This window comes from Colias croceus, chromosome 9 (assembly GCF_905220415.1).
Source record: "Colias croceus chromosome 9, ilColCroc2.1".
NCBI lineage: Eukaryota > Metazoa > Arthropoda > Insecta > Lepidoptera > Pieridae > Colias > Colias croceus.
In genome coordinates, this window is record NC_059545.1 from 5,654,855 (window position 1) to 5,669,617 (window position 14,763).

General features: G+C 32.7%; 1 protein-coding gene across 2 annotated transcripts in view; it reads left to right on the forward strand.

Moving 5' to 3' along the window:
• The window catches only part of LOC123694255 (3-phosphoinositide-dependent protein kinase 1), a 72,550-nt gene that overhangs the window by 46,397 nt on the left and 11,390 nt on the right, over positions 1-14,763 (forward strand). Inside the window, exon 1 of one of the 2 annotated variants that reach the window (XM_045639643.1) lies at positions 14,320-14,755. The exons of the other annotated variant lie outside the window; for it this stretch is intronic. Within the exon in view, the coding sequence (XP_045495599.1) occupies positions 14,606-14,755 (150 nt within the window). The 5' untranslated portion in view covers positions 14,320-14,605. Of the gene's footprint in view, positions 1-14,319; positions 14,756-14,763 lie in introns of those variants that run through there. 2 annotated transcript variants of the gene reach the window in all.

Consider the following 14,763-nt stretch of genomic DNA (forward strand, 5'->3'; position numbering starts at 1 on the left):
AGTCTGGACCAAATAATACAACGCAAAAAATAGTCTACTTCGCGTTTTTGTTTGTTGTGCGGATGTTGGGACGCGGACGACCGTGTTTGCTGACATTTAATTTTCAAATAAGATTATCTATTCCAGTCGGAAAATTAATCCATACTAATATTATACCGTCTGGAGTCTGGACCAAATAATACAACGCAAAAAATAGTCTACTTCGCGTTTTTGTTTGTTGTGCGGATGTTGGGACGCGGACGACCGTGTTTGCTGACATTTAATTTTCGAATAAGATTATCTATTCCAGTCGGAAAATTAATCCATACTAATATTATACTAATATTATAAATGCGAAAGTAACTCTGGCTGTCTGTCTGTTACTCAATCACGCCTAAACTACTGAAACAATTTGCATGAAATTTGGTATGGAGATATTTTGATACCCGAGAAAGGACATAGGCTACCTTATATTGCGAAATATGTACTACGGGCGAAGCCGGGGCGGACCACTAGTAACTCATAATTTGAAATATACATATACATCGGAAAATTACATAAATGAAAGAAACATTGACAATAGATAAAATTATCTCCACATATGAAAGTGGTATAGGTAATGCAGCGAAATCAGTGTTTACCAAAGGATTTGCCAGAAGTCAGAACGCTCTTTGTTAAAGGTTAAATTTATAAATAAATAAGTTATCTTATAACTTATAAAATATATATGAGCATTTATTACTGGAAGGTTGCTACTTTAAATAGAGTTTGATATTATTATTTATTACTAGCTTACCGCCCGCGGCTTCGCCCGCTTTCTCTAAAACGATTTGAGATTTAAACTATCCTATCTCTCAAGTTGGATCGAACTGCACATGGTGTGCGAATTTTATTATAATCGGTTAATAAGTGGTGGTAATAATATAAGTGGTTTAGGAGTCCATTGAGGACAAACATTGTGACACGAGATTTAAATATATTAAGATTTTAATCCATTTCGTATTAACACAACAATGTAACGAAAATGAATTTGCGTACAATTAGACTTTAGAGTGATATTCGTCATAGTACAATGATCGATTGGCGTCATATTCATATTACGCTTCTAGGTAAACATTTAGTACAATCTATAAATGATTAAATTCCAACAATTGATTATCAATTGTGCGATAGTTATAAAAATATGATATTAAATAAATAATAATTAGTCGGTTGTAATTAATTAAGACATTTAAGAATTGATCTTCATTCAAACATTTTTAAAAAAATTTGAATTTTAATAATTTAATTGAGAATTGATCTTCATTCAAACATTTTTTTTTTTCATTGATATTTCATAAATTATGTTAAGTAGGTACCTACATTAAAATTTTCATATTGATATTCGAAAATGTGTATAATTCACGTTCCGGTTGATTAATTTTATTATATGTATTATGTATGTATAAAAGATATCCTATCCTATGTTCAAGATACCCACTTGTAGATATTTTCGTTTGTGTATTGCCGGCAGGTGATCCGTGTCGGTTCGACCGCGCTGGCATTATGTCTGGCGTACGCGACGCAGACAAGGGCAAATTCAAATTTGTATTTGGCGGAGCCGGCAACGATATTGGACTGTGATATCCAATCGGTATTCTTTAAATATCATCATGCACAGCATGCAGGTTATGGTTTTATAAATGTTATACAAATTATTAAGGTTTAGTCAACTTTTAATGTTAGTGTTTTATACATTAACCTTTTAAAGCATAAGACTACAGATAAGTCAATAGCCCAGGGCATTGGTGTTTTTTCCATAATAAATACTTATTTGATCACATCGCTTATTACCCTCAGAGTTCGAGCGAACTCTCGAATTTATAAACCTCAAACAAGATTAAAAGCATTTAAGCGATCGTGTTACAATAACCTCGGTGCTTGTATTCACTGTCTAGACATAATAATTAGAAGTTTTCGCTGAAAAGGTTCAGACTTCAGATGACAGTTTCGTATTTGAATAAAATGCTCATTGTTTTTATGAACTCTGCTCTGGATTCCGGTGCATTGTCTGTTATAATATTATGTGGGGATTGTAACAAACCTCTGAAAATTCTTCAGAGTTCACTTATTTGGTAGGTAGAGAAATACTAAATAGGTTTTAGTTTGTTATACATAGGTATGTAAGTATGTGGGCTTTTCAAGATTATGCGTAAGCGCTGTTTTTATGATAATACAAAACTTTCAGAGCCGTTTTTTGGCCGTTATTGTTACTTTATTTTGGTGCTCGAAATAGATGCTTACAGCATCAGATGATTATTAAAGTTTATTAGAGATGGGCCGAATATTCGTTTTATATTCGGTTTTCGGCATATACGGATCTTTACCGAATATTCGGCTAAATTACCTAATGTTCGGCAAAGTTTTTACCCGATATGACCAGTGTATTGTAATGATTTGAGCGTACAGTATAGTACAAACTACAGTGTAATGTGGTAAGTATTTTAGACTTTAGATTTCTGTTTTTTTAGTCACTGAATCTTTATTTTCAAATAGATAGAGATAGAGAGGTTGGTAAAGATATAATAACTTAATGAAAAATATAGGTATCTAGCTGTACCGAATATTCGGTACTAGAATCTAGATTCTAGATAATAGCTAGTAATATTCGGTATATTTGTATTGTATTACATGTTCCGTTTTAATACGCAATGAATAATAACAACAATATTTTCCCTTAATTAACAACAATAATTATGCCTTAAATAAATGAATCCGTAATATGTATGTATTTGCCTTAAATTTACTACAACTACACCTCTGTAATATGGTAGAAATCCAAAGTCACCTTGTCCTTGAAAAGAATTTCACTTGATATATTATGTGCGTCTGTTTTGCGTCACCTCTTGCTTTATTGTTATTTAATTTATTACAAAAGAATATGATAGAAATACAATATATATGCAGTACGAAATATTCTGTGCAATATTTTATTAGGTTACGACAATTCGTTAATAGCAACAAGTACCTAAGAGAATCGATGTAATTATCAATGCTATCTTACCAAAAGAGTTTGTCTGTATCTTTATTTGGGGGAGGACAATGCGCTGAGGCCTGAGATTGGCGCGCACGCCTGCGCTGCGTTGCCTCATGAGTCACCGGACCACCCACATTACATGAGGCTCTTTATGGTTTCCTACATATTGTGTCTTTGGAGATGCAACCTAACAATTACAATCTAATGTGTGTATTGCACAGATTATAAATATAGCTTATGCGTGCATGTTTCAAAAATTACAATAGTATTCAATACTAATGTAATAAGTTAATATAAAATATAAATATATATATAGTATACATGATTTATTCACTGTTTACACGTGTAACGCTTGAGAAATGCGTATGATGCGTTAAGCCTTGTTTCCACTTGAGCATGCTCAGGCGAATGAGCGGCTCATTTGGCCGAGCCGCTCAAGTGGAGACGCCTGAGCACGCGCGGCCCGAGCATGCTCAGGCGTCTCCACTTGAGCAGCTCGGCCAAATGAGCCGCTCATTCGCCTGAGCATGCTCAAGTGGAAACAAGGCTTTACTCGTAACAATGTCACTGCGAATAACATTTGACCGAGTGAATGATTTCATAATTATTAAAAAGTTATATTGTCAGGAACACAGAACATATAAATAGAGGTATGTTCTGTGGTCAGGAAATTATGCACGTGTAGATATATTTATTATTAACAACATATTATCTATACTGTTTATATTTCAATCAATAATAAACGAAATCAATTAAATGTTTGCGGCGCAGGTACATGGGAACGCACAAGATGAGGTGAATGACTGGGTCCTCAACCTGAGCGTAATGGCGCATGAGTGCTCGCGGCGCGGTCCTAGGTATGTCCTTGGACTCGGCCATTTATAGGACAGAAAAACCCACATACAAACCGCACTAAGGTGCGAATGCTACACTACTTGTACTTTATTTAGCCTTTAGAACTATAATATAACAGATCGCGTTTTGTTTTTTTTTACTTTACAAGGAAACATTATTTAGTACTTACTCCTTATTTTAAAGATTTCGCGGTTAATTGAAAGCCAACAACAACAGTCTAAAATAAATTGTGTAAAGGGCCATCTAGCATGAAATTTTTCACCAAACGATGTTATTTTAAATTGAGAATACAAAGTAAAATTGGGATTTTAAGAACTAAACTACTGTAAAAAATAATACGTGTCAGTGAAAGAATCCTTACAATTTACAAACAACCCCAAGTTATGAATGCCGTTTTTCTGAATCATCTCAATGTTTTGAATGAGCAGGTAAAATGCGGTATTTGTTTAACATTTTAACACAAGCGTCTACAATACAAATTTTCAAAGTTTTAAGGCGGTAACCAGACGGGCAAATAATGGAATGTCTGGAATGTAGCTTTGCGAACGATGCAACGGCATATACATAATTATATATATTATATGCAATGGCGAACGACCGCTTCGGCGCGCGCCGTCTGACATGCATTCCCTACACTTGAATCACACACCACACTGGGTTTTATTCTAATTCTCTTTAAGCACGAGGTCAGAATATCTTTATTCTAAATACAGCTTACAATAATTTTAGAGATTTTTAATTACAGTGTTGTTCAATCTCTGGTAATCTTCAGCTAAGACAAATAATTTCCGGGAAATATGTCGTATAGAACGCAAAATTTTTTGGAAGTTCTCTGTACTTTACAGATATATCACTTTTGTGACACACAGTTGTTCACAGTTTGTTAATATATTATTATTAAGTATAATTGATGCATTTTTTTCTACAATTTTAACATGGCGGTTATCCGCAATTTCCACAAAGCCTTTAATTAATTATTTATAACATTGAAACACAGTGATTTCCTTTAATCGAACAGTTTCAATCAGATGCTTTTTGTTGACCGACGCGGAGTTCAGTGGCCAGACACGGCACGTTGTTGCTTTTTTCACGTTTTGTCTCGCCTTTTGGGGATATGCCTTTAAATAAACAATTTCAGCTTAAATAAATTATTTGTGTAAGTACATTAAAACTGAATGTAGTTTAAAAATAGCTTAACGACAAATTGTATATTATATTTGTATTTGATACAAATATTATAAGAAAAATAAGTCTCGATTATTATAATTTCAAATGAAACGGTCAATGGCGTCACGGGCAATCTGCTCGCAGAAAGTTGAACGCATCAGCAAAAGGTTTAGCCTTCGTGGAATTTGCACTCACACATCAAGGGTTTATATACCAGGTACCTCAGTTCGAGGACTACAAATTTTTAAAACCTGATTCAAGTCAATGCATACTACATAATACTCCACAGCGTGTATGTTTATGTTTATTTAAAAATAAAATATTTTAGAATTATTTATACTGAAACTATTGTTTAAAAGATTTTACTATATGAGAATGAATAAATATGCGCGTTTTTGGTTTACAACTCATAGCATGTTGCGCGCACTACGTAGGGCATGTGATGATGTGTAAGAACCACGTGGTTGCCGCCATTTTATTGAGATTTTGCGTGTATTCTTTACCTACTAAATGTAATTTCATGAGAATAAGGATTTATTGCGTTATTTTGTGAGTAATCGAATTCATTAATCAACACTGTCCCATAAAACAAAATAATAAATTTAAATATGTACATTCGTAAGTATATTATTGCTAAAAAAAATCAACATATAATTTTAGTAATCTTTGTGTATCATTTAAAATTAAACTTTCTAATTGACCTAGATAGAATAATAAATCAAAATAAACATTGATATTGGCGCCAAAAGTAGCGTGGTACTCCACGTTAATGGCCGCCGTTCATTGCGCCCGCCTGGGTGTATTGGCCGAAGCACGGTACGCGCATCCTGCCTGCTACGTTAAGTTTATGTTATCCCTTTCACACTGCTATCCTATTCTCTTATGTGAAAGGGACGTCTATATCACGTGCAACGATTTTTGTGCCATAGAAGGACGCACCCCGAGATCAATGCACTTTTCGAGGACAGCGAGGCCGTTTTTATATGAGTACAATATTTGGCTTCTTATGCTGAAATTGGGATCTTAAGAGTCGGCACTAAGACTTTATTTAGCAAAATCTAAACTCGACGTCTAGACGCGCGGGAAGCGAATAAATGTTCGTAAGAACAAGACATTCCTCTTGCCGGAATACCGGGTAAATTTTGCGTGTGGCTGTGGCAGCGGGGCGCGGCACGGCGCGGCCGCGGCGTGGCATCTCTGCTGACTACAATTATTACGAGTTACGACTAACTGCCGTTTACAACCTCTCTAGATATTTTTAAAAGACACGCTTTAAATAGAATCACTTAAATGTATCTAAATATATAACATTTTCCACGTTGTTCGTCTATTTTACGCAAGATTTATGTCTGACAGATTGTTAGCGTTCATAGATGATACCTATAGGTAGGTATATTGGTATAATATTTTAATAACAATTAGTTTTATTTATACATATTACTTTTACGCGTACACAAAAATTCTTATTTTAGGTTAAAACTATTAACATTTTTAACCATTAGCCCGAATTTATTAGGTATAAATACAAGCACGTTACGTCTATAACTATTAGGTATTATACGGGTATCATTTAAGCTATCACCAATTTAATTATAGTCCTTTTCACCTAAGATGATTCCTGTGACACATCTATTGTTGACACGTGTAGAGATTGCCTTTACTGAAATCGTATCAATTGTTCCGATAATCGATAATATTTCATATGGAAATGAAATCGATTTGAATAAAGGACCAAAATCAGTTATTACGGCATTTCGCCAACAATTAACTAAGGAATCTTAGCAAACAACAGCGACAAAAAGTGAACAATAACAATTAGTAATAATAACAGAACACCCCTAAACGTATCAATATAAAAAGGCAACTTGTATACAAAGCTGACGGACTCGTACAGACGATTGACGCGATTGAAAAACGATCTCAAGATGGGGGTCGATTAGGTATATATGATTTTCCAACTCTATAATTTTTCAACGTTCGATTTCATGTACACGAATTGCGTAGGTATTATTTTTTTGTATTATTTTATTTTATTTTTCGTTATATTAAACTAAACAATACTGTTTTTGTTTTAGTAGCTTAAGATGTTTTATTTTTATATTTTTGGTAATAATGCCGCCTTAAAATAAAAATATTATGTATTATAATTATTTTTGCTTTTTAAACATAAAATACGTAATTCGGAACACAATGAAGTGTCACAGGAATCATCCTAGGTGAAAAGGACTATAGTTTTGTGTTTCTTAAATAATAGGGTTTGTCCTCAAAATAGTAATCTGTCACCAAAATGTAGTCACCAAACAATGCAAAATCAGTTCCACAATAAATCACCTAAAATCCTGAGATATAAGGTCTAGTACCAAATAAATGTTTTTGTATGTATTATAATAGGTGTGTCCTAATAAGTATTCAAGCAAACTAATTTAAAGAGATCACCAATAAATCATATTATGTTACTAGAAAATTGGTTGTCATCATCGTTTCAACCAAAAGATTCTGCTACTTAACTAGAATCCCAAGGTTCTAAATTTCCACAGGTAGTATAAATTATATTTAAATAAAATTTTTAGCAGAGTTGTAAATAAAACTAAGTCAAAATAATCAATATTTATTATTTAAAATAATTACCACTGAACAATCAGCGCTGGTTTAAAATAGCTGGCTTATGGCCAGCAGAATAGTAAATAAAACACTTAATTAAAGTTAAAATAATCAATATTTAGTCTCCGCCCCTTTGATCATTTTTTCATTTAAATTATAAATTAATGTATTAAATTGGTAACGAATACTATTAATAATTTAATATCTGAACGAAATAAAATGTTACTACTGTATTGGTGACAAAATATCAAATAAAAAGGAGTCGCAGTCAGGGATCGATAATCGATTAATTTGGTGACAGATCTACCATTCTGAGCACAGAGCTATTATTTAAGTAACAAAACTGTTTATATTATAAGAACGAAGTTTATATTCATGTAATGCAATATAATTTTATTGGTATATCGATCTCTTATTTTACACATATTATATTAACATTAATTTTAGAATTCATACCTGGGAACAATTTTTTTTATCTGAGAACGAAAATATTTCGTGGTGATAGATCTATTTATTAGGTGAATGTACAACTTGATGAAAAATATAAATTTTGGTGATAGATAATATAGTTCCCTTATTATAATCTCATACTTTAATAGGTGACTGGATTTTGGAAATTCCATTTTTAGCATTACGTATTATGTTGATATACCTAATTTGTCAACTAACAATGTGACATGAATATATTTGGAGCTCGAAAAATATGCCACTTCTGTACTTAAGTGAACCGGAAGGATTATCGAAGCCCTTGCAACTCGGTTTCGATGACATGGTATTATAATTATGATAGAAATTCGATATGTCTATCGTGAAAATCCTTGATAATCGATAAATTGGGATAGTAATGTAAATACAATCTAATATTTCGAATTAGACCTTCATAAATTTAGAATTATGAGTTCACCTTAGATTGCGTAGGTAAATTCTGTTAAAACAATTTGGTGGTTATATTAAAATAAAATAAAATGGTTTGAAATACAGTGCTATTAACTTGCCCTCGTACATTCACCGTCTTGCTTCGATCCTTTTCAGTTTTTACACATGATACGGTCTTGAGACATCGTTTATGATACATAATAAATATACTGAAGCTTACTTGTGCATATTATGAATATGCATATTATCGTCACATAATATGGTCATCATTGTAACAACTCTAGCGCGTCAGTTTGTCCTTTGAAATACTCGAGCGCGTCAGATTTTCATAGGGGAGGTTTATCTCGGTATCCTGAAAGCATATTTTCTTAATCTGACAAAAATGTTGGTGGGTTCTCTTAATCTGACCGAAAAAGGTTTGTGGGTTTCTTTTTTTTAATCATCGTTATTTCATATCAATTTTTCTTAACACCCTCAGTTTTAGAGATATACTCAAAAAATCGGGAGTTTGAGTTTTTATGATGCTTCAAGTAAAAAAAGTTTTAACTTTGGACAAAAATGAAAAGAGACCTTTTTTTGTAAAATAAAATTACCTTTTTTGTTAATTTAAACTTATTTTTTGGAAAAAGTAAAGTTCGCGACTTATAACGGTGCGATTTCGATGAAACTTGGTATAATTATACTTTATTATCCTGGGCGTAAAATAGGATACTTTTTATCCTGGGAAAATAAGTGGAAAAAAATCTTAATTTTTCAGTTCTATCCATAGACGTTGTTCTGTAGAACCGCGAACACACGTTAGGTACGTTACCCGTAGTGGATTATTTTTTTTTAAAGATGTCATTGTCAGAGTTACTCAAAATGGAAAAATTAACTCAAAATTACTAATAAATACTAATATTAATAAATACTTTATCGCTGCAACGCGTTTTTCGGAAGACGAAATGGCTCCTCCAGACTTCCGGTCATGCGGAAACCGGCAGATTTTGTATTTTTAGTAAGTTTTAGACTATATTCTTCAAAATAAAAAAAATTACGCTCGAGAATGCCGGATTAACTTTTTTTTTTACAAGTTCGCGACCCTATAACTCGGCGGCATCAAGGACTTATGGTCAGATTAGTTAAATTTAGTCTTAAAACACTAAAATCAACCCCCAATATCTTAATCTGACGCGCTCGAGTATTTCAGACAATCGATTTTTTTTTACTAATCCCATCGTCTATCCTAGGCGCGCGTCACTACATATAGAGCTAAATACTAAATAGTTAACAAGGTTGTTCTATTAAGTCTAAGGTATCTCTCATATCTTAAACTGCCATGCTCGAGTATTACAGAAAATTCCCCTCTTCGCCTCCCTATCTACTAATAATAAGTAATGAAAAAATATAAAAAAGTTATTTTTGCTTACTAACAGAATGAATGATAAAACAGATTTTAATGAAACTGAGATAACTTTATAATTATAACTGATATAATGTAAAGTCCAAAAAAAGAGTTTAAGGCCATTCTATCATCTATCAATGATGACCGTTACCTATTCATTATTGATCGAAGACAGAGTACCCACAGCAGGTGGGTAGCAATATCTTTAGCGTCGAGTTAAATGACCCTCACAAGGCCATTATGTTTATTTGCGACCATATTCTTATAAGTTATAACCTTTACTTGGCGACTCCATTTTATTGACACGTGCTTTTATTTTACGGCCTTGAGTTAAAATCCGGCACAATAATATTTTTGCAGTCTATTCCTCGTGTAAAAATAATAATCTGTTGTTTATTTTTAACAACCATAATGATTGGTTTTATTCTCATTTTGTTTGTGAAGTGTTTTCTTTTATCCAAAATAATATTTTATATTAAAATAGGAAGTACATCTATGTAGTCGTTAAAAGTAAAGAGTTAAGTCGGTACCTTATTCCTTTCCCTTATATAGGTAGGTACTAGCTTCCGTCCGCGACTCCGTCCGCGCGGATGTCCGTCTTCGCGTGGATGGTTTATTTTTCCATTTTGAGTAACTCTGACACTGACATCTTTAAAAAAAAAGAATACACTACGGGTAACGCAACGTGTGTTCGCGGTTCTACAGAACAACGTCTATGGATAGAGCTGAAAAATTAAGATTATTTTCCACTTATTTTTCCAGGATAAAAAGTACCCTTTTTTATGCCCAGGATAATAAAGTATAATTATACCAAGTTTCATCGAAATCGAACCGTTAGTTTTCACGTGATGTCAGCATATACAGACAGACAAAATTTTTTTTTAATCACATACCTATTTGGTTTTGGTATCGATCCAGTAATACCATTTTTTCAATATTTATATTTTCAATATTTTCAATATACAGAATTGATCCTTCTACAGATTTATTATATGTACCTATATAGTTTTTTACATTACATATTTATATCTCATCATTAATGTTTTATTTATTTTAAAATAAATTACGATCCATGGAACGAACGGACAGTATTGGTTTACTTAATGATCTAAGGTATTGGTATAAGAAACTGCAATAAATTTTCATTTATTGACGATGGCTTTATATTGAACGCGTTCAACTGTGAACATAGTACTAAAACTGCGTGTTGCACTTGCACTTGACTTGATTCTTGCTTGAATATCCTGTTGAACAATATTAATTAAATTGATACCTATTTCTGTAGCAATCTCTAGTCTGTAAATATGCTGATATAATAATATGTAACTGTTTATTTTCTCACAGTTTTATGTTATGCGCGTTCATGTGGGCATTTTAAATTTTGTGTAAGATAGGTTATACAATCAAATGTAACTAAGTAATAGGTACGTATACTTTTCACTATTTTTATGAGATCTGTGTATATGTACGTAGGTACTTATATAGGTACATATATAGCTTTTTGGACCAACAAAATGTATTCTTTTTAAATAAGTATTTATATAATCGTCAGTAAAGTTTAATAAGTCATCAAGAAAAAATTGCAATCTCTGCATAGGTACCTATATATTAATGTGAAGTCAAAACATAAATTTTGTTTCACTCCGCTTGAATCTAGTTTACATTTCCACGTTTAACTATTTATTAACACGACTTACACGTGTCGTTAAAATCTAAAACTGCATGGACGACCATGAACGTTGTTGATATGTAAGTATGTAAAATAATATTTTACTGCAAGTGCAATGATTGTTGTCACTAAGCTGCGTTAGCTATAAAATTTCCTTAGACATTTGTAACGATTAGGGCTGATACAAAATACGATCTACTAAACATAGATACAAAAAATGGTTCACAAAACTAGAGATAGAAATAAAACGTAATCATATTTTTGAGTTCTACATTTTTTCTTGAATCATAAAATACTTTATCAATGTTGAATGGAAAATTCCCTCGAATAGTTTTTCAGCCCTAATTACAATGAATTATATTATTTTCATAACACCACAATAACACTAGGCACATAAATGTATGTATAGAAAATGTAAAATATTTATGCCGGTTTATCAGCTGTAAGAAATTGACACTTATTGCACGGTGAATGTTTATTTATCGATGCTTATAATCTAATATATAAAAATCAATGCCACTTTTCGTTGTAATTCCATAACTCGAGAACGGCTGAACCGATTTCGATAATTCTTTTTTTATTATATTCCTTGAAGTACGAGGATGGTTCTTATGTAGAGAAAACGTGAATATGTACCACGGGCGAAGCCGGGGCGGACCGCTAGTAATATATATATGTTACTAGGCATGTGCAGCAAGATGCTGCAGTTCTTTGAAATGAACAAATGTTTTTAATTATTTTTCACTGTATTTGATAATAGAACACTACCTACCTCCCCATGTTCACACAATCTGGAATGCTTTTTATAAAATATATAATTAGATTATTATCATCTAAACGAGGTATTGGTTGTGCATAGAAGTTCTTATTATTATTTTTTTGCATTAATTTAAGCGCAATATATTTATTGCAAATTGCAATACATATTTTATTAAGCAGGTCAGTTTCGTCATTGTATAACCATAGCCGCCAACTCGCCAGCCATGAGCCAAAGTGTTTGTCAACTTGTCATCGCTTGCTGTTTGTTATCGCTGCGTTCCACTGTACGTTATCAATGTTTTGTTATACAAAAAGCCTTACAAGTTACAACGACGCCAAAAATAAACTGCATCAAGGCAAAAGATTAATGTCTCATAAGTTTGCTCAAGTATTATGTGGCACTAAACGTCGTCGGTGCTTCGTGATTTTTAAACTACCGTCTAACAAAATATAAGTAAGTCGCACTCTACGTTCGATTTATATTTTAAAAGGATAGGTACAATAAAATTAAATAAATACCTATTTACAAATTTGACTTTACCCTATCTATAATCATCCATCATATTCATTTATGTATCTTGTCGATGTAGATGTCGATGGTAAGCCGTACTATCAAATTATGTTAAATAATCTGAAGTGCATTTTGTTTAGGTACATATAACTGACCTACGTGTGCCACGCCTGCTTCAGTAATCATAAAAATATTTAAAATTTTCATGATATCATTCAATCCTTATCTCCTTGATATGGCGCAGGCAAAAAATGGTGCAGCTTGCAAGGTGTGTTTATTTATCCAATGAAACTAAACCAGGTGCCGAGTTCATTGCACCAAGCTATTAGGTATTTTGTTTTTGAACGAAGCCATGGGTCTCGGGGGTTGGGAAGATGAAAAACTTTCGAAACACCTGGCTTCTTATGTAGGTACAGTATACTGACGTGACGGCCTATGCACAAAAGCAGATGTTATAAGTTGATTTCTTTTTATTTTCACTATTGCTTTAGATTTATAATGTTTTGTTTTTGTATTGAATTATTTTATGGCTTTGTTGCAGTTACTCACTATTCTACACCGACTCAGTCAATGCTAATACATACTTAGTACGTACCCAATAGTTTTGAAAATATATTCCAAATGGCCTACGGGGGTCTTTTTTTATATTTTTCAATTCGGCAAAATATCACTAGTTACACACAGCTTGACTTTTCTTCAAAATTAATTTCTTTATATTATTATTTAAGTTATTTCCTAAAAAATAATTAGAAATTTATCAATACATCAACAATCAAGTACTTTATACACTGTATAAACACCTACCACGTGCCACAAACAGCTGCACCATTATAAAAAGATATGTATTCTTTTTTTTGTGCTTACATATTTTCATTAAAAAGAGATTTAAATTAAAACTGTGATGGCTAAGAAAATAATAGAGGTAAACTTCTTTACAATTTATAAAAGTAAAAATAATTCAAAAGACATTCAATCATTTGTGACAAAAAGCCGCTCCACCATCTTGATATTATTGATCTATTTCCCGTTCCAAAGATCCATATTGACCTCCCTCCCCCTGCCGACGTTCGTCTATACTTCTGCATTTCCTCTTTCAACGAACATCTATTTTATTATAATGGAGATAATAAAACTTTCAAAACATCATGTGATTTGGTGTGATTATAATATGTCTATAATATATTTTATGTAGAAATTAATTTGTATACCTGGTTACTTTTACATTAAATAAATATCGAACAACTAAATTTACTTTGTAATAATTTATGAATAGGCCTAGATATAATAATTATTCTAATTTCAATCATTTGAAAAATCTTAGGGAAGGTAAGGTGAATGACATTAAATTTTAACGATGCATCCCTTTTTTGCAATGCAATAAGGGCATAGTGCTCTGAGGCGCCAAGTTGCGATGACGCGGACGTTTGAAAGCGGGGGAGCGGGGTTCCACTATACACGAACCGCGGCGCGCCGTACGTACCACGGTTATTCCGTCTACCGAAAGGAGGACGTAGTCAATGCTTCGCTCGCGTCAAACGTTGTATTTGTTAACTAGTTTAGTCTGCAACGCGACGTCGAGTCGTTAGGTCGTGTGACGTGTCTGTGTGCAGTTAGCTCGATTTAGCAATTTATTATTTATTTGTACCTATCTTGTTGCATTCCTGTTTTTTATTTCTTTGTATATTTAGTAAATTAATAATTATATCATTTAATTTAATAACCTAGTTAATTCTTCATGAACTGTGATTGTGTTTTGAACTGGTATAAAACGGTGTGATACAACAACGTATGCGACGGGTAGAAATGAGCGGATTGACCATAAGAGTAAAAAGGGGATCGAGGGGTAGTGCTACTCTCTTGGAAGCAGCGAACAGAATTCTTAAGCTTCTTGGTGTCAGTTCTACAAAACGCGGGAAACAATCCTCTCCCAAATCAAAGGTAAGCTA